General features: G+C 39.7%; 1 protein-coding gene across 3 annotated transcripts in view; it reads left to right on the forward strand.

The window, feature by feature from the left end:
* The window catches only part of TLN2 (talin 2), a 604144-nt gene that overhangs the window by 575222 nt on the left and 9731 nt on the right, over positions 1-19191 (forward strand). For all 3 annotated transcript variants that reach the window (XM_043982393.1, XM_043982391.1, XM_043982392.1), the window contains 4 exons: positions 11346-11471; positions 14146-14208; positions 14325-14507; positions 16632-16757. In XM_043982393.1, coding sequence (XP_043838328.1) covers positions 11346-11471; positions 14146-14208; positions 14325-14507; positions 16632-16757 — 498 coding nt within the window. The remainder of the gene's footprint in view (positions 1-11345; positions 11472-14145; positions 14209-14324; positions 14508-16631; positions 16758-19191) is intronic.

Consider the following 19191-nt stretch of genomic DNA (forward strand, 5'->3'; position numbering starts at 1 on the left):
AAAGATGCCAAATTATGGTAGGAGGGGATATTGCTATTTCCTATCCACTAGAAAACTGTTAAAAGTATAAGTTACAAAAAAAAAAGTATGAGTTACTTCATAGCTCTTCTGGGAAATTCCCATTTAACCTATGAGGGAGTCCAAGTGATCATGGTTTAGAAAATGTAGTACCTTTGGGTCCTAAATTAAGAAAGCTTCTCAAGATTGTAGTTGAGGCCTCTACCCCTTATTTTCTTTGCAGATGTTGCTACAGATGTCACATTTAATATAATGGTTTTCATACCAAAGCAACAAAATGATTTAAGTAGAGTGAAAGTCATAATTTAAGTGGTTGATGTGAGTCTTTACCCTTATGCTACATATTTGAGGTCAGGTCCCACAATCAGAAGAGAATATTGTTACTTGGGGCTAGCTGTATTTTCAGTGATCCAAAGCCAGTCTCTGTTCTTCAAATAGATGGTGGGAAACTTTTGATTTTGAACCTTTCATATGTCTTATGTTACCTGCCTAATCATTTTTGAGAAACAACTTACCCAAACCACAGTATTGTAATCTGTCTTTGCTTTCTTTGCTTTTTCATTAAAGTCTATATAAAATACTTTCACCTAGAGAGATTTCCCAAGTAGAAGAAAATAATTTTAAAACTTTAAAGTTTTTCATTTTTGTACTCATTTTTCTACCTCTTTGTTTCCCCTCTCAATTCCACTTATTATCTCTCTCAACCCCTCCTTTTTTTAGTTTAAACTTTTTTTCAGAAGTATTTTAATAAGCAGTTATTGTAATGTTTCTACCTTAAGGAAAACAAATATTCACACACAGTCTAAGATTAATGTTCATTTTCACTGTTTATGGGAAAATGTGTTTACTATAATGGGCCCTGAACATTTGAGGGGGACTAGTAATTGTAATGCATACAGTTGGGCATTTCCTTTGATTTTATGAACCACCTTTGAGAAGGTGATGTTGCTGGTGAAATTATTCTGCTTGCCATCTGCTCAAAATGCCTATTTTTAGGGTGCAATGGTCCTTGATTTGTGAAGATGTTACCTGGTACACTCCCAGGTCAGATTCTTAAAATTTAAGCATCTCTTTTTGCCTTGGATCTTCAGAAGAAGAATAAAAACATTCCACCTTGCTGAATTAACTTTTTGATTGGAAATGTGTTATAATGATGGAATAAAAATGTTAGAGAGCTTATGCATGTACCATATTGCTAATAGTGCTATTTCCACACTCACAGATAGGCTTATGCCTCCAAAGACAGGTAAAGAAGCTGCGTCTCTAGTAGCTGATGACCATTCCCTGCTGTCATAGTCTTCAATTCTGTGTCCATTTTCAAGCTCAATCAAACCTGGATGCCTTTTCTGCAGGCCTCTGTGTGATATGTTTGATATATTAGGTTGTTATTTAATCCAACTATATATCAAACATATTCCTACAGTGTCCTGCCCTGTCTCCGGGGGTTCATAACATAGTATATAAGGCAAGAGAGAGGAGTATTTTAAGGTCACAAAGATATTTAGAAGACTTCAGATTCTTATTCTTATATCATGTTGTAGAAATATGGAATATTCCATTCATTTGGGTTGTGCTTGGGAACTGTATCAGTGTTGCAAGATTTTTTTTTTATTATAGAAACAAATCACATAATTATTAGAGCTACCTTAGAAATTTAGGATTCAGGGGACTGTAATTTTATAGATCCATACATTAGTAAATTCTCAGGGTTGTATACTCAGTGATAAAAATGATAGTGGAAGTAATCCAACTAGCCACCTTCTTGTTCCAAGTGATAAAGATCAGTATTATAGCCACCAAACACCAGCAATTTCTATCTTTTTTCCATTTTAATTCATTCCTTCTCTGGCCCTCAGATTAATCTCCAGATGTTCCTTTCTCAAAATTTCAACCAGATATAAGGGGACAAAAACTCAACCAAAAACATTTAGTTGTGTTGTTTTGTTTTTAATTTTTTTTTGGTTTGGGCAATGAGGGTTAAATGATTTGTCCAAGGTCACATGGCTAGTGTCAAGTATCTGAGGCTGGATTAGAACTCAAGTCCTTCTGAATCCCGGGCTGGTACTTTATCCACTGTGCCACCTAGCTGTCCCCTATTTAGTTGTTTTTAACAGCAGGTAGCAAAAAGTAAAAACATCAAGTTGCCCTATGATTTATGTTGTCCCTTTACAATGATAGTTTGGTGGGAATCGTCATAGTATCTCAGAAGCTCAGAGTTGGAAGGGTGCACAGAGGTCATCTAGACCAACTGACAAAAGGGTTAAGTTCAAATAAGTTTTAATAAAAATAGTGCAGAGTTAATAATGGTTTGTCCAGTGAGTTTCCTGGACTGGTCCAGCTTGCCATTAGTAATCCTGTTACTAAGCAAAGGCTGACAGACAGCCCAATATATTATAATAGAAAGTTTGGGATTCAGATTTTTTAGAAATGTTCTTTTCCTTATACACAAGAGTCTCCTTGAAATAACTTTGGTCCCCTTCCTTTCAGAGAAGAAAGAAAAGTCTTGGTTGTCGTTCAGAGTTAGCTTCAGAATTTATTACTGCTGTATTATATATATAAAGGGATCCATTTTGCATTTTGTTATCACAAAACAGAATGGAGAAATAATTTTTTAAAAGAAAACTCCTGAAGAATTGTAAATTGTATGTATTTGGATAGTAGAAATGGCATAGTCAGCAGTAGCATACATTTATTTAGGGCAGTGCAAAAGACAGAGATATTCTCTTAAAAATCTTCAACATCCAAAATTATGTGGTCTCAGTGTTATAAAATGTGATCTCGGGGGCAGCCAGGTGGTACAGTGGATAAAGCACCAGCCCTGGAGTCAGGAGTACCTGAGTTCAAATCCGGCCTCAGACACTTCACACTTACTAGCTGTGTGACGCTGGGCAAGTCACTTAACCCCAATTGCCTCACTAAAAATTAAAAATAAAATAAAATAAAATAAAATGTGATCTCTACTTGGCTTCTCAGTAGGGTGGATTCTTAGTTTTCCCTGCATCCTTGCATAGAGGATGGCCTTTCCAAACTCTTTGAGCCCTATTGAGACAATAATAAATACCTTATTTCCTTAATTTAAAAAGAAAAATTTTAAACTTATTTAAGGTGCTGTGTTGCCAAAACTTAAGTCCATCTTCATTTCATCAGTAAACAACTTCCTTGACTTTTTGTCACTTGGCTACAGTCACTTGGCCAAAGTATCTGTCTTGCCATGAAATTGTTTGAGCAGATGGTTATCTAAAATCAAGGCAGTGAATTACACTGGTGAGCTATTTTTTAAAAATTTAAATGAACAAATCAAGTTGAAAGGATCCTGAGGAAAACCTTTTATTTGAAATAAAATGCCATTCTTTTGTATCCTTAATGCTTTTAAGATGAATGGAAATAGCTCTGGGAAGAGGGACTTGTTTTGGGAAAAGCTTTCTGAGTGGTTAAGTTATAAACCATGACCTCATCTGAAACTTTTTTCTCTCTGTCTTGTTCTTATTGGTATTAGTCAAGAAGTAAAATTGGAGAGGGAAAATAAAATGTATTAAAAACTCAAATCAACAACTCATAGCCCAAAGTTTGAGACTCCCACGTAAGTGACTGTCGTATATCTGGTGGCATAATGACTAAAACAGTTTTGTCATCAGATGTATCCAGGATTCATCCTCCATGAACTTATCAATATTTTAACTTTTACTTCTTTTAATGATTCCAGCCCACCTATTTACGGTGTTTGGGCTTTTTTTTTTTTTTAAGTGAGGCAATTGGGCTTAAGTGACTTGCCCAGGGTCACACAGCTAGTAAGTGTTAAGTGTCTGAGGTTGGATTTGAACCCAGGTACTCCTGACTCCAGGGCCGGTGCTCTATCCACTGCGCCACCTAGCTGCCCCTGGGCTTTCTTTTGAAAGCAGAATCGAGTCATTGAAGAATTGTGCTTCAAACAAAAGTTCTACACCTCCAGATCACATTAGTGTTACCAATGATTTTGAAAAATATGAATATAACAGAGAGTGCTTCATATAACACTACCTCCCTAACACTAGTCACACAGACCTCTTTCCCTGAATCTTCCATTCTAAGTGTCCTCTCCAGAGCCAGGTTAGTCTAGGAAAGCAGGAAGACCCTTAGGAGATTCCTTATTCCATAGCTTTTTGACAGGATCCAAATTTCTCCAAGCCTTGAGGGGCAATATAGGAAAAGGTTAAGATTTTCTAAGAGCTAGAAGGAGGGCCTATTCCCTTAGAACCAACCAGTTCTCCATCAGCCTATATCTACATAAGATTACAGAGAATCAATTATATTAAAATACCATTACCGGGGCAGCTAGATGGCGCAGTGGATAGAGCACCGGCCCTGGATTCAGGAGTACCTGAGTTCAAATCCGGCCTCAGACACTTAACACTTACTAGCTGTGTGACCCTGGGCAAGTCACTTAACCCCAATTGCCCCGCAAAAAAAAAAAAAAAAATACCATTACCTAAATATTTTTTAAGTTCATGGATGCCAGGTCCCCATGGCTATATTTAGTTTGGGCTTAGGTGTGCAGGCCATGGGCTTTGCTTCATGGCAGATAACAAACTACTCTGAAAGCCAAAAATGAAGAAGGTTTTGATAGAGGTAGGCCTCTCTTTTTCCTACAGACTTTAAATCATCAGGAAATATGATTCATTTGCCTCCATGTGAGAGTTCTAGAGGTTGTTCTCTTTTTTTAGTACATTTAAATATATGCAAAATATTCACACTTTTTTTTAGACCAAATCTCCTGGTTTGTGTGGTTTTTGTTTTTTTTTAAGGAATTCGTGTGAAGGATGCGGCCTTATTTTTAATAGCAAGTATTCTTTGGTACAGCTAACTGTGCTTATAATACTGAAAATTCATCTGACCCATAAGACAGGAACATTTCAGTATACTGACATAACTTAGTATAATTAGACTTCAGCCTTTATGTCTTGCTGTCAAAATAAAACAAGGATTCCTAACTTGAAAGGTTGTATAATGAGCTATTCTCCTGCCTAGTCTTGTATCAGCCAGCTATGTGGAAAGCAATTATTGTTTCTCTTCAGCTAGCAACAAGGTTATGTTTGGGCACGGGTACAAACCCACTTGGGTAGAGTAAGTGTGTGGGGCAAAGTGCCGTGACCTGGGCAACATCCTCAATTTGTCCTGCCCTAGGGATGCCTCTGGCTGTGAGCAAGAAGAAAGGCAAATTCTTATCTATTTCCTTCTTACCCATCCCAGAAGAACCCTGATCGATTAGAGATATATGGGCGAAAAACAGCAAAGGAAGGGTAACAAAAATATCACAGGTGACAGATAGTTCTTTCTCTACTAGCATCGACATCAACCCGATGAGTAACCTAGAGAAGTAGCTGGATGAAAAGACAGTGAGGAAGTTTATTAACACTCTGAGGGTAAAAGGGATGTAGAATCTCTAAGAAAATTGAGGGGCTTGAGTTAAGTAGAAACAAATCCAAAAAAAAAAAGTACCTTTTAGTTGCTGTTTCATACAGGAAAGTTTAATAAAAATAAAATCACAGAATTTTAGGAAGGGAAAAGACCTTAAAGCTCATCAAGCTCAGTAGTCTCATTTTATGGATGAGAAAATTGAACCTCATGGAGATGAAGAGACTTAAGATCATAAGATGAGGGGCAGCTAGATGGCGCAGTGGATAGAGCACCAGCCCTGGAGTCAGGAGTACCTGAGTTCAAATCCGGCCTCAGACACTTGACACTTACTAGCTGTGTGACCCTGGGCAAGTCACTTAACCCCAATTGCCTCCCTAAAAAAAAAAAAAAGATCATAAGATGAGGTAGCAGTAGAATCAGTACTGAGACCCAACACTTCGTGACTCCTAGGCCAGTGCTCTCTTTACTAAGCTGCACTTGTCAGAGTAGCAAGCCAAGCCCAGGAAGCAGCTGTCAAACATTGCTTTAAGTGCAAAATTTTGTGTTGTTTGAGACCTCATTTATTTTCCATTTTTCCATTTGCCATTTTATTAGGTCATAAACAGAATCTACAATTAGTACCTTGATTAGAATTTGATTTTTTTTTTAAACAGCCCAAGGAAAAAACACATATCTTGAGCCCCAGACCTGAATTACAAGTCAAACTTTAAAACCCCACAATTAAAACAGACCTTTATGACGATGAGCTTTAACTTGTGAAGCCCATCATTAGAGAAGACCTTGAGGCTTTCTACCCATGGAATGGAGAGAGCTCCCCTACATATACCCTCTACTTCTCCAGTCCTATACCTGTTTGAGTAGGTGGAGGACGGCCCCCAAAGAGAAGGGATAGGAACCAAGCTGATGCCAAGGGGACAGGGAACAGAAGGTAAAGTAATAATGCCATCTTTACCCATAATGGCCTATTGGGCATGATAGAGATAGATATTTGCCCTTATTTTTTCAAGAAGAAACTGTTGGAAGTGAGAGTTACTTGATTCCATAGCTCTTTGGATAAGTAGATGACACTGTTGTATCTCTGTGTGCATTTTGTCATTATTAAGGAAGAAATAAAGCAACATTTGTCTTGGTTTTTTTGTGGGAAAGTGAGGAAATTCCATTGTTAGTTTTCTGGTGGTAAATTTGCTAAGGTTGGGTTAAAAAAAAAAAAAACAATTTTAAAGAACATACAGGGGCGGCTAGGTGGCGCAGTGGATAAAGCACCAGCCCTGGATTCAGGAGTACCTGAGTTCAAATCCAGCCTCAGACACTTAACACTTAGTAGCTGTGTGACCCTGGGCAAGTCACTTAACCCCAATTGCCTCACTTAAAAAACAAAAAACAAAAACAAAAGAACATACAGAAATAAAAGATGTGCATGTACATATTTACCAGCTGAAGACCTGATATTTGGGGGGGGGGGGAGGGCAGTGAGGGTTAAGTGACTTGCCCAGGGTCATACAGCTAGTAAGTGTCTAGTGTCTGAGGATGGATTTAAACTCAGGTCTTCCTGAATCCAGGGCCACTGCTTTGTCCACTACGCCACCTAGCTGCCCCCTGAAGACCTGATTCTTAACAGGGAAGAAACATATTCTTGAATTGTGCTTTGGTTTGTCCTTTTTGTCCCCCAGCACTATTTAAGTAAGAGTTTCTTCTTCAATTGTAGCCTTTAGCAAATGGAAGCATGTTTGCATTTATCCACGCATGTTTAAGTCCCAGGTCTTGATTATCATAGCAGGGAGCTTTAGACTCAGTCATACACTTTGGTAATCCCAGAGCCTTCAGCATTTGTGTACGGAGTACTCTACAAAATACTATTGACTATAACTGCAATCATTAGGACCTCTGTGTGACCAATTTTCTTTTCCATACCATGTTCCCATTAAGGCAGCCATCAGTTACCACTTTCAAAGTTTGTTGCCACATGTATAGCTAGTACTCAAGCAGGTCCTATGGTGTTGTGGAGAGACAACAGAAGACATTCCTTCCCCTCTCCCAAAAAAGTGGTTGGAAGGACATTGGGAGAAGGGGTGAGACAACAGTCTGGAGTGAAACCCCTTTTATAATCTCTGATTGCAGGTGAAGGGAGATAGGAAATTTTAGCTTTAGCCACTGCATGTCACCAATTCCTGTGTCTCACAGTCTGTTCAATGCCAGTACTTTCATTACAATTGACAAAAAGCCATCTGAAATCTTTATAGATTTGCAAAAAACCAACCCTGGCAGTTAATAATATTGTGGGGAGGGGGACCCTCTGGGCAAACCTTTTCTTTTTCTCTTATGGATCACTTTATAATTATTCATTCATCTATCTACACAATTTGTTTTATTGTTCCCTTTTTTTTTTTTTAATATACCAGTCATTTCCCCTGAACTCCTCCTCCTTCACTGCCTTTGAGTCCTTGCTTGTAACGAAGGAAGACATTTAAGCAAAACTAACTGACAGCAAGGCAACAAGGCAGCTTATACTGTATCCCACATCTGTAGTCTCCAGCTCTCTAGTTCAAGGGCAAATGTGTATAAGCCAGAGATGTCTCATCACGCTTTGTCAGAATTCAACAGCTTTTTAGTACTATTGTATTTACGGTGTGTGTTGTTCTCTAGGTTCTTCTTTCTTCATTCTGTATCACTTCATACAGGTCTTTCCACTTGTCTCTGACTCCCTCATATTCATTGTTTCTTATGGTTCAAATCAAACAGGCTCTGGTGAGTGAAGAGATTTTAAATCAGTTAGAAATAGAAATAAGGGGTGGATCTGTTGGTGTAGTAATGAGGTCACACCTCATACTCTTGTCATAGCTCCTACTTTGAAGCACTCCCTAGGTTATTGAGAAGCTAAGTGACTTGTCCAGGATCATAGAGCTAATATGTATCAAAGATGAAACTGGAACCTGGATCTTCTGAATGCTTGAGACCACCACTAGCCACTATACCACACTGCCACCTTTAAATGGGTTATCCCATTTAAATGCAGGATTTTTCTCTTTTCTTTTTTTTAAAGTCCTGTTTGCAACCCCAGTGGGTAAAAACAGCTGAAAAGCAGTCTTTGATCAGCTAGCTAGCTTAGTTTTATATGATCTGTCACAATAGATTTTCATTTAAAGCAGATTCATAAAAAATCCCATGGCTTTTTTTTACAGTCAATTCTTCTTGGAAACTAGACCACAGGGTTTTGTTTGTTGGTAGGGTTTTTTTTTTTAAGTCTTTATTTTCCTCTACATATGAGAATAGAGTTCCAGCCAATAGTCATTATTAGGATAAAAAGTCTAAAGTAGAATATTAGCTCTGAAAGGGAGCTTAGAAATAATTTGACCAAATCTCTCTTTATTTAAAAAAAACGAGGAAACTTAAGCCCTGAGAGTTGAAGACTTTTCTCAGTGTCATAGAGTTTGTTAGTTGTAGAGCTTGAACTCAGAACCAGGTCTCCTGACTCATCCCACTGTTTCTTCCATCATATCAAGAAGATTATTCTTACCTTTCCTCCAGCCTCCTGGCACTAAGTCCTGCCCACAGTGGTGAGTTGTTCATTTAGCAAAGCTGCCTGGCCTTTCTTGTGACGCTTTATTCAGACATGCCTTTGGAGGATACACCGATATAGTGTTTCTTCTTCTCTGAGTATGAATAGCTCGGCACTTCTCCTTCATTTCTCTTCTCCTCTCCCACTGGTAGGTTCCATTGGCTATTCTCCTGAGAAGGCAGCCATTCGTGGGGAATAATTACTTTAAGGGTAACCAATATCTCTGTTAAAACCTTCACATCCATAAATACAGAACTGCAAAGTCCATGATAGCTTTGGGAGGCTTGTTCAACACTTAGGTTAGGAGTCACACACACCACATAGGGGACTTAAGTGCTCTTAAGCAATACCATCAGTGACTTTCTATAGAGTATGTGCTGTTGGGGATAAAATAAGTGCTGGTCAAATAACATGATGATAAATGCTTTGGGCAACCAAAATTTCAGTGTATCGAAAATATTTCTAATTCCCCAGGCAGAAGAACGTATATTTCAAGCATTATTTCATGAAATAAAATGCCAGAGCAACAAAAAGAATTAGAAGGTCCCCTTGAGTCTGTTATAATAAGATTTGGCATTCACTTAATTTTCCAAATACATAGACTTGGTAAAATTCCTCTTCTTTGGAATTCCACATAATCAATATCTTCTACTATGAGCTAGTACTATTCCCCATTTGTACTGGGAATAACATTTAAGAATGCCTAAAAATTGTTTGTTAAATTGGGTGGATTTATCCTTTGGTTAAAAAGCTCATAGTTTGGGAAAATGAGAATTCTTCTGAGCAAATGCTCTATTTCTAGCTCTTCTGCTAGGCCAGCATAATAATATAGGAAGAACGATAGACTAGGAGCCCAGATTCTAGCCCTGGCCCTGCCTTAACCTTGCTATCTGACCTTGGACGCATCGTTCTTTCTGGACCTCATTTTTCTCCTATTCCAGATGAGTGAGTGAGACTTAGGGATCACTTAAGATCCCTTCCAGTTCCAACATTCCATAAACTTCCCAGAATCAAGATGTTCTGATAAAGTACAGTTCTTCCCGTAGATGAATTTCCAAAGCACCAAAAAAGAAAACTCCTTAACCTCAGTGATTATTCTGTATACAGTAGAAACTTGACAATATAATATAATCCTTAGGGTCCTGTGTCATAGGACCATATTTTAGGTGAGATTGTTTTATAGTAATTTTCAAAATTCCACTAGTATCTGAGCCACCCTGTGCTTCCACCCATTTATTGGATGGGAGTGCAAGCTGTATCCAGCCTAATATGAATTCCACACCATAGTCAGACATAGGTAGCAGAGTTCTGGGATAGGAAGGAGATAACAAATATCCTCATGCCAAATCCATCTCCTGATTCTTAGAGGTGTCCCCTCTTTCTTTAAGGGTGTTTTTTTTTTCTTTGAAACTCCTCTTTTATTATGTTGTAAAAACACAAGTTGGGCATTTTGCTGGGACCAGAGTACAATTGCTAAGGACACAAATGTACAGAACAGTGCGTTATGTTAATGGTGATATCACTGATTATGCTTTGATTTGAGTCTTTTGCAAGTCTGACCCCAAGGACTGACCGATGAAGTCTCCCAACCTGCCACATTAAGCATTTGTCCTTGGTCAGGTATCTGCCACACCTTCAGCATCCCAGGCTGCTCTGTCGTTTGAACTGGAACAGCTTGTCTCTGTCTTCCTGGGTGATCCAGTGAAGATATGCCTAGGATCAGAGTACAAAGTTAAATGGCCAAAGATGATATTTGCCTCGTGTTCCAAGTGGCATATGCCCAGTCTCAGCTTCTTTCTAGTTGATAGCTTATGCTTTAAAACACATTTGGAAAGGTTTTCAACACTTTGGGTTGTGTCCCTGCCACCACTTGTATTACCACTATATGGTTTTTTTTTAACACTCACCCTTAGAAAGTCAAATATTTTGCTTTCATTTTTCACCATGCAACATGGAAGATAGCCATCCTTCCCTTATTCTAGGCCCTATAGAGAGTAGAGTTATCAGGAACATGACCCTCAAATTTCACCCCAGGATTCATGTAGCATCTTATTGGAAAAGCAAGCACTTAAATAATAATCTTTGGCGTGACTCTGTGCTTTCTGTTGTAGTTTGGCACTAGGAATATGGCTTTTAGAAATATGCATTTTACAATCAGCCCACCTTTGACATCTTTGCAGTACCTACTGGCGGTTAGCTTTTACTTTTTTTGTACAGGTGTGCATGATCCAGAGGGCAGAGAACTTGTGCTCTACGAGTGCGGTTAGTTTTCAAACAATAAAAACCAGTAACGGAAGAGACAGCATGGTCCAGGTTGTCAGGAACAGCCCCCTCATGCGTATGAATTACATATAACAATGTTCTCTTTTAATTATAGCAAGCAGATGAGACTCTGGATTTTGAAGAGCAGATCTTAGAAGCAGCCAAATCCATTGCAGCAGCCACGAGTGCCCTCGTCAAGTCAGCATCCGCAGCCCAGAGAGAGCTAGTGGCCCAGGGAAAGGTGAGTGAGCCCAACGTGGGCAAGTGGTAGAAAAGGGAGGAATTGAAAAGCATCTGGAGAGAGGGCCTGAGTGATCTGGGAGAAGATTCGAAGTAGCTGCACATTACATCTTTACTCATTGAGCTGCCAGCTCCGGATCCCGGTTGGCCGAAAACTGTGTTTATATAAACCTGACAAACCTAATTGAGTATTTAGCTTCCAGGCCTTCCATCTGCTCCTTATTAAGGAAGGCATTCTCCTTTAGAATGGAGAAACAAGTCCTGGACAAAACATGTATATTCCTGTTGTACATTGGACTATTTGAGTCATAAACAATCATTTTTTTTTCTTTCTGAGTGGTTGACTGTATAAGCACCAGAGCTAGGAAGCCAGTACAAGTCAAAAAGCCATTTATCCTATTCTCATTTGTAAGTAGTGCCAGTCATTCTTCAACATTCAAATCCTATGGAACACGTGCCCAACTTTACAATATAGTTCTCTTCTGAGTTTGTTGGTTTTCATTCGTTTTTCTGTAGTTTCTATCTACCTGACTCCATTTGGAGTTTTCTTGGCAAAGATACTGGGTAGTTGGCCATTTTCTTCTCCAGCTCGTTTTACAGATGTGGAAACTAAGGCAAACAAGGTTAAGTGACTTGCTCAGGGCCACACAGCTAGTAAGAAAGTACCAACTATCAGAAGGCCACTTTGTGTTTGAAGTTGAGGGCTTCTTAGATATGATTCACCATTGGACTATCCATTCCATTCTGCCTCACCACAAAATAGTAGTTTTTATTTCGCCTTTGTTTGGCTTAAGGGAATATTAGTCATTTTGTCATCTCTTTCAATTGCATGGCATTGGGGGGGAGGGTGTTGGTTTTGTTTTTTAGAAAACTCAATTTCATCACCTGTTAAATGAGGAGGTTGGATTAAATGACCTTTAATGTGCCAATCTTGTGCTAGGATCCCATGTAGAACAACATAGAAGAGGCAGGGTAGTATAGTGGATAGAGAGCTGGCCTTGGAGTCAAGAAGACCTGGGTCATGGCCTGCTGCTCATATCCTGGCTGTGTCACCCTGTGAAAGTCACTTCCTTCTCAGTCCCACCTGGCAGCCCTCTGAGATTGTCTCTTACAGAGTAACTGCCAGTCATCTTGGGGAGTTTTGTGTACAAATGAAATCACAGGTCCAGTCCAAAAATATAAAAAGCTTAATAATATTATTTAATACTTACATGTAATTTAGATGCCCAGTTCTACCTATTCAAATCCTCCCCACTCTATAAAGCCCAGGCACACCTGCGTGGAGCTTTCCCTGACTTCTCCAGTCCTCTTACCAGAACTTCTCCAGCACTTAGTTTATACCACACAACTTAGCTCTCAGTGATAGGTTATTTCACATTATTGCCTTGCTTCCTATGTGTTGACCTTGCCTTGAAACTCCCTTCAGGGTAGGGATCTGTATCGCCTATGGCACCTAGCACAGTGCAGATACCACGGGTGATTGATAAATATTTGGTGAACAGGTGATAAACAGGAGAAGTTAGGAAATAATAAAAATCGTAGTCTCAAAATATGTGATTTAGATGGACAATTCCACTTACCCAAATCCTACCCGCCCTTCAAAGCTACTGAAGAATAACATCATAATTAAAAAGCAAATAAACAGGGACAGCTAGGTGGCGCAGTGGATCAAGCACTGGCCCTGGATTCAAGAGTACCTGAGTTCTAATCCATCCTCAGACACTTGGCACTTAACTAGCTGTGTGACCCTGGGCAAGTCACTTAACCCTCATTGCCCCGCCAAAAACAAAACAAAACAAAAAAAGCAAATAAACAAAAACATTATCAGCAATGTGTGTATATGGATGCAGCTTCCCTTTTTCTTAATAGCAACTCTGTGCAATGCCCCTGGTGTCTAAGCCATTCATATCTGAAATCACTTTAAAGCTCCCAGGATCGCACTTGCAATTTCTCCTAGAGGTCCCCTTTGACCATGCAGTGAGGTCCAGCCTCTCCATACTTTTAGACATGAGCCAAAAAATCAAAATGTAGCTTTTCCCATTGTCACTGACCTTCAGGCCCCAAACCTTGCTATGGTTCCCATGTTGTTGTGGCTCTCATTACAAAAAACAAACTGTCTTCAGGCTTTTCTTCCCCTGACCCAACAGCCTGAGTTTCTTGAAGACAAGGAATCCTACGAGCTGATGAACAGTAAGATAAACCACTTTTTTTCTGAGACATCTGACAGAAAGTCACATGCCACTTGCAATGCCCAGCAACTAGGGGAGATTTCTATTTCCCTCATCCCTTGAAATACAAGGACTTTGCAGTTCACACATTTCAAGTGGAAAGAGGTTGTCAGAGGAAGCAAATTGTGTTCCTGAGCTTTTCTTGAGAAACTCAGGCTCTGGCAACTAAAATGAGGTCATTCTGAAGTGTTCTCATCTGCTCTGCATGGCCTGAGTGGAGACAAGCTAGGGTCTGCTCAGATAGCCTTTTATGAAGTGTTTGAGGCCCTGTCTGAGAAAAGGCTTTCTCTTCTCACATTAATACTATTTCTGTGTAGTAGTGCCATGTGGGATAATAAGTTAGTTTGTTCATTTTTAGATTTAGAAGGTGGCAGAGGTATATGGTAGGGGAAGGGAAGAGGGACGGCCCCTCATTCTCTCTTGATATCTCTAACTTGTCCCCTTTAGGTTGGCGCAATCCCCGCAAATGCTGCTGATGACGGACAGTGGTCTCAGGGACTAATTTCTGCTGTAAGTCATTGCCTTCTTTATTTTCTTTCTGAACTCTCTGAGGAAAGCTAGAGAGCTTCTGGTCATTTTTTTTTCTTTCTTTCTTTCTTTTTTTTTTTTTTTTTGGTAATTTCTAGGCCAGGATGGTGGCAGCAGCAACCAGTAACCTGTGTGAAGCCGCCAATGCCTCTGTTCAGGGCCATGCCAGTGAGGAAAAGCTGATCTCATCTGCTAAGCAAGTTGCAGCTTCCACGGCCCAGCTGCTTGTAGCTTGTAAAGTGAAGGCTGACCAGGACTCAGAGGCCATGAGGAGACTACAGGTAGGAGCTCCTCATGCCAGGGGGAAGGGAGGGTGAACCTTTCTTTGGCAACTGATGTGTTTGTATGACACTTTGTTCCACAGGATTATGCAAGATCATAAATTAATCAGTTATTCATTCAAAGATAATGATAATGAGGATGAAGGTGATAACAGTGGCTAACATTTACTCTGTGCCAGACACTGTGCTAAGCTCTTTATAAGTATCTCATTTGATCTTCATTTTACAGATGAGGAAACCAAGCAACACAAGTATCTTCCAGTTAATAAGGGTCCAAGGGCTAAATTTGGACTCAGGTCCTCCTGACTTGAGGCCCAGTACTCTGTCAGCTGGGGAATGGCTAAAGAAATTTGTGGTACATGAATGTGGTGGGATGCCACTGTGCAGTAAAAAACAAATATGATAACTTACATGAACTGATCTAGAGGGAAGTAAACAGAGCCAAGTGAAAAATATAGATAGTAATTCTTTTAAAATGTAAATGTAGGGGGCAGCTAGGTGGCGCAGTGGATAGAGCACCGGCCCTGGAGTCAGGAATACCCGAGTTCAAATCCAGCCTCAGACACTTAATACTTAATAGCTGTGTGACCCTGGCCAAGTCACTTAACCCCAATTGCCTCACTAAAAATAAATAAATAAATGTAAATGTAAATGTAGGGGCATCTAAGTGGTGCAGTGGATAAAGCATCGGCCTTGGATTCAGGAGGACCTGAGTTCAAGTCCTGCCTCAGACACTTGACACTTACTGGCTGTGTGACCCCTGGGCAAGTCACTTAACCCTCATTGCCTTGCTAAAATAAAATAAAATGTAAATGTAAAAGATAACCACTAAACAGTTGAAAAGGAACATTGCAGAAATACAAAGAACAAACACAGCCCCAAAGACAGCGTTCCTTTGGAGAGGTGGGAGGTCATATGTTTCAGACTTTTTCTAATGCATTAATCAGTTTTGCTGATTTTTTTCTCTTCTTCCTCTTTCTTTTTAAAAAATATTATTTGTTATAAGGAATGGGTTCTTTGATGAGGGTATAGGGAAGGATACCAAGGAAAATGTAGGCAATTTAAAAAAAAAAAAAAACTTAAATTATTCTTGGGGGGGGGTGAGGCAATTGGGGTTAAGTGACTTGCCCAGGGTCACACAGCTAGTAAGTGTCAAGTGTCTGAGGCCGAATTTGAACTCAGGTCCTCCTGAATCCAGGGCCGGTGTCTATCCACTGCACCACCTAGCTGCCCCAAGTTATTCTTTTTTTAAAGAAAGAAAAAATGCTTTGAAAAACGAATCCCAGCTCTGCTACTTGCTATCTGTGTGACCACAGGCAAAACTCTTGACTTTTCTTGGCCTTAGATACTCATCTTTAAAACGAGGAGTTTGAACTAGATGACCTCTAAAGTTCCCTCCATCTAAGACCCTGTGATATGTGTCACTTAAGAAATGCTTGTTATTTAGGGTTAGTTGTTTGATTCATCTTTTAAAATTTAATTTCTTGATTTCTTTGTTTTTAAATCACAGTCAGTTCCAAAGATATCCTCCCCATCTACCCAGCAAGCCAACCCTTTAAACAAAGAGTTAAAAAGAAAGGGGCAGAGAGATCAGAGAGGTGGGTGGGATTGTAGGTCAGCAAAAGAAACATGGTGACATTGATTGACATTATATGCAATGTTGCACACCCATATCCTTCCACCTTTGTAATGTTTTTTTGCTTGTTTTTGTTGTTGTTGTTGTTGTTTTGGCTGGGCAATGAGGGTTAAGTGACTTGCCCAGGGTCACACAGTAAGTATCAAGTGTCTAAGGCCGGATTTGAACTCAGGTTATCCTGAGTCCAGGGCTGGTACTTTATCCACTGTGCCACCTAGCTGCCCCCTCCACCTTTGTAATGAAGGGAGCAACATAACATTTTTTTTTTCTCAACCTTTCTCTGAAACCAGTTGGTCATTATGTTTAATTATTTTCACTAATCCATATCCACTTATCCATACTGTTTTCTTAGTTCTGTTTACTTCACTCTGGCTCTTCCCAGCGGTCTGAATTCTTCATCTTTGTTTGACCCTATCTGAAAGTCCGTTTTGTCTCATCCAAATGGCTTTGCCTCTAATGATATGATTTGTATTTCACTCTCACTCTAGGCTGCAGGAAATGCTGTGAAAAGAGCATCTGACAATCTTGTTCGTGCAGCACAGAAAGCAGCCTTTGGCAAAGCTGATGATGACGACGTGGTGGTGAAGACAAAGTTTGTGGGCGGCATTGCTCAGGTATGTGAACATTCAGGAACTAAGATTTGCTGTACCTTCTAACCTTGGCCCCCACAACGGCTGCTAAAGGTCAATCAATCAATCAACATTTATTAAGGGCCTTCTAGGTGCTGGGGATACAAGTACAAAGAAAGAAACCATCCTTGCAATCATCAGGTTATATTCAATTGGTAAAGACAATGGAGGGGCAGCCAGGTGGTACAGTGGATAAAACACCAGCCCTGTATTCAGGAGGGCTTGAGTTCAAATCTGGCCTCAGACACTTGACACGTGCTTGCTGTGTGACCCTGGGAAAGTCACCTAACACTTCATTGCCCTGCCAAAAAAAAAAAAAAAAAAGGACAATAGGCACATACCCAGAGTGTCTTTAAACCTTTAGTAATTTAATACTGCACTAAGGCTTTTGAGACACTGAATAAATATAAAGAGAATAAATACAAAGTAGTTAAATAGAAGGTAGTTTGGTATAAAGGGTGCAAGGTAGTTGGAGGGATAGGAAAAAATTTCAAGTAGAAAATTATACTTGAGATAGGGTGCTCAATTAGGAGGCCATTGAATAATTTAGACAAGAGGTGATATGTACCTGAACTACAATGCAATTACGAAAGACAGAAAGGAGTGAGATGGAAGAAATATTGTAAGAGCAAGATTTAACAGCAACTGATTGGACATGTATGATGAAGGGAGAGTGAAAAGTCTAAGATAACGCTGAGATAATGAGCCTCAGATGCTAGAAGGATGATGGTGCCTTCAAGAGGTACAGGGAAATCTGAAAGAGGGGAGGTTTTAGGAAGAGAGAGACTTCATTTCAGTTTTACATATGTTGAGTTTAAGATGTCGCCAGGGCCATATGAAATGTCTAATCAGCAATCAGTAAGGAAGCTCAGAGGACAAAGTGGGTCTGAATATAGATCTGTGAGTCATCCATAGGGATGATAGCCAACCCATGGCCATGGATGAGTTTGCCAAGTAAGAGAAGAGGATAGGATAGGACCCTGGACAATATCCATATACATTTAAGGGGCACAGTATTGATAAGAAACTAAGAAAGAAGACTGAGTAGGAACAGACAGATAGGTAAGAAGAGAACCAGGAGAGAGTCAGGTCATGAAAATCCAGGGCGAGAAGAGAACATTCAGTGTCAAACATAGCAGATGGGTGTGGAGGGATGAGGACTGAGAAAATGCCATCCAGTTAGTAAATTTGGAAAGGAGTTTCAGTGGAATAATGAGGTTGGAAGGCAGGTTGCAGAGGGATGAGGGGAAAAGTGAAAGGAGAGCAAGCAGAGGCAATGAGCGTATGTGGCTTTTTCAAGTTTACCTAAGAAAGAGAGGACAGGTAAAGGATGAAAGCTTGCTTGAAGGATGTCCAGGTCCAGTAAAGGCTATTTATTTATTTGTTTGTTTGTTTGTTTATTTTGGTGAGGCAAATGGGGTTAAGTGACTTGCCTAGGGTCACACAACTAGGAAGTGTCAAGTGTCTGAGACTGGATTTGAACTCAGGTCCTCCTGACTCCAGGGCCGGTGCTCTATCCACTGTGCCACCTAGCTGCCCCAAGGTTATTTTTTAAGGGGAATCTTAAATATGTTTAAAGGCTGAGCAGAAAAATAGCAATTTGGGTTTTTTTGATCGTCAGAGATAGAAGGTAGAAAACTAAGCAACCTTAAGAGAAATCCTTATATTTATTTAATATTGAGATGGCCTTTTCAGTCACTGGATCTCTGAGGTATGACTACTGAGGTTACAGGAGAGGGTTTGTAGTATCACAAAGTCTTAGAACTAAGAAGTCATCTAACCCAACCCCTTCATTTTTCAGGTAAGGAAATTAAAAACAGAGGCATTTGAATGAGTTAGGATAATAGATTGAGAGCTGGAAGAGACTTTAGAGGTTAAGGGTCTTGCCTAGAGTGATAGAGCTAACCAGTGTCAGAGATGGGATTTGAACTCAGGTCTTTCTGAATATAGGTCCAGCATTTTTTCCACTACCAGAGGGGTCAGACTCCAAATCTGCAGGGGCCAAGCTGCCAACAAAACTGTCTAGTACAACCTAAACCAGATTAAAATATAATTTGGAAATGTTTAACAAAATTAATAAAAATATAATATAACATGAATAATGTTGATTTATAGTTTTCTAAGCCAATATGTGACACCACAGTACTGCATCATCATCTGGGAGTAAGTGGGTGGAGCTATAATTTTTTCTTTTTTTTGCTTGCAGAGCTATAATTTAGTTGAAGTCTTCTGATTCCAAATCCATTGCTCTTTCCCACTAGGCTATGTTCACTGTTGAGAACAAATAGCCTTCATTTCCCATGTTGTTGTTGTTGTTGTTCATTAGTTTTTTCCAGTCGTATTCAACTCTTTGTGACCCCATTTAGGGTTTTTTTGGCAAAGATACTAGAATAGTTTGCTATTTCCTTCTCCAGCTCAA

The sequence above is a fragment of the Dromiciops gliroides genome, chromosome 2 (genome assembly GCF_019393635.1).
Source record: "Dromiciops gliroides isolate mDroGli1 chromosome 2, mDroGli1.pri, whole genome shotgun sequence".
In the NCBI taxonomy this organism is placed as follows: domain Eukaryota; kingdom Metazoa; phylum Chordata; class Mammalia; order Microbiotheria; family Microbiotheriidae; genus Dromiciops; species Dromiciops gliroides.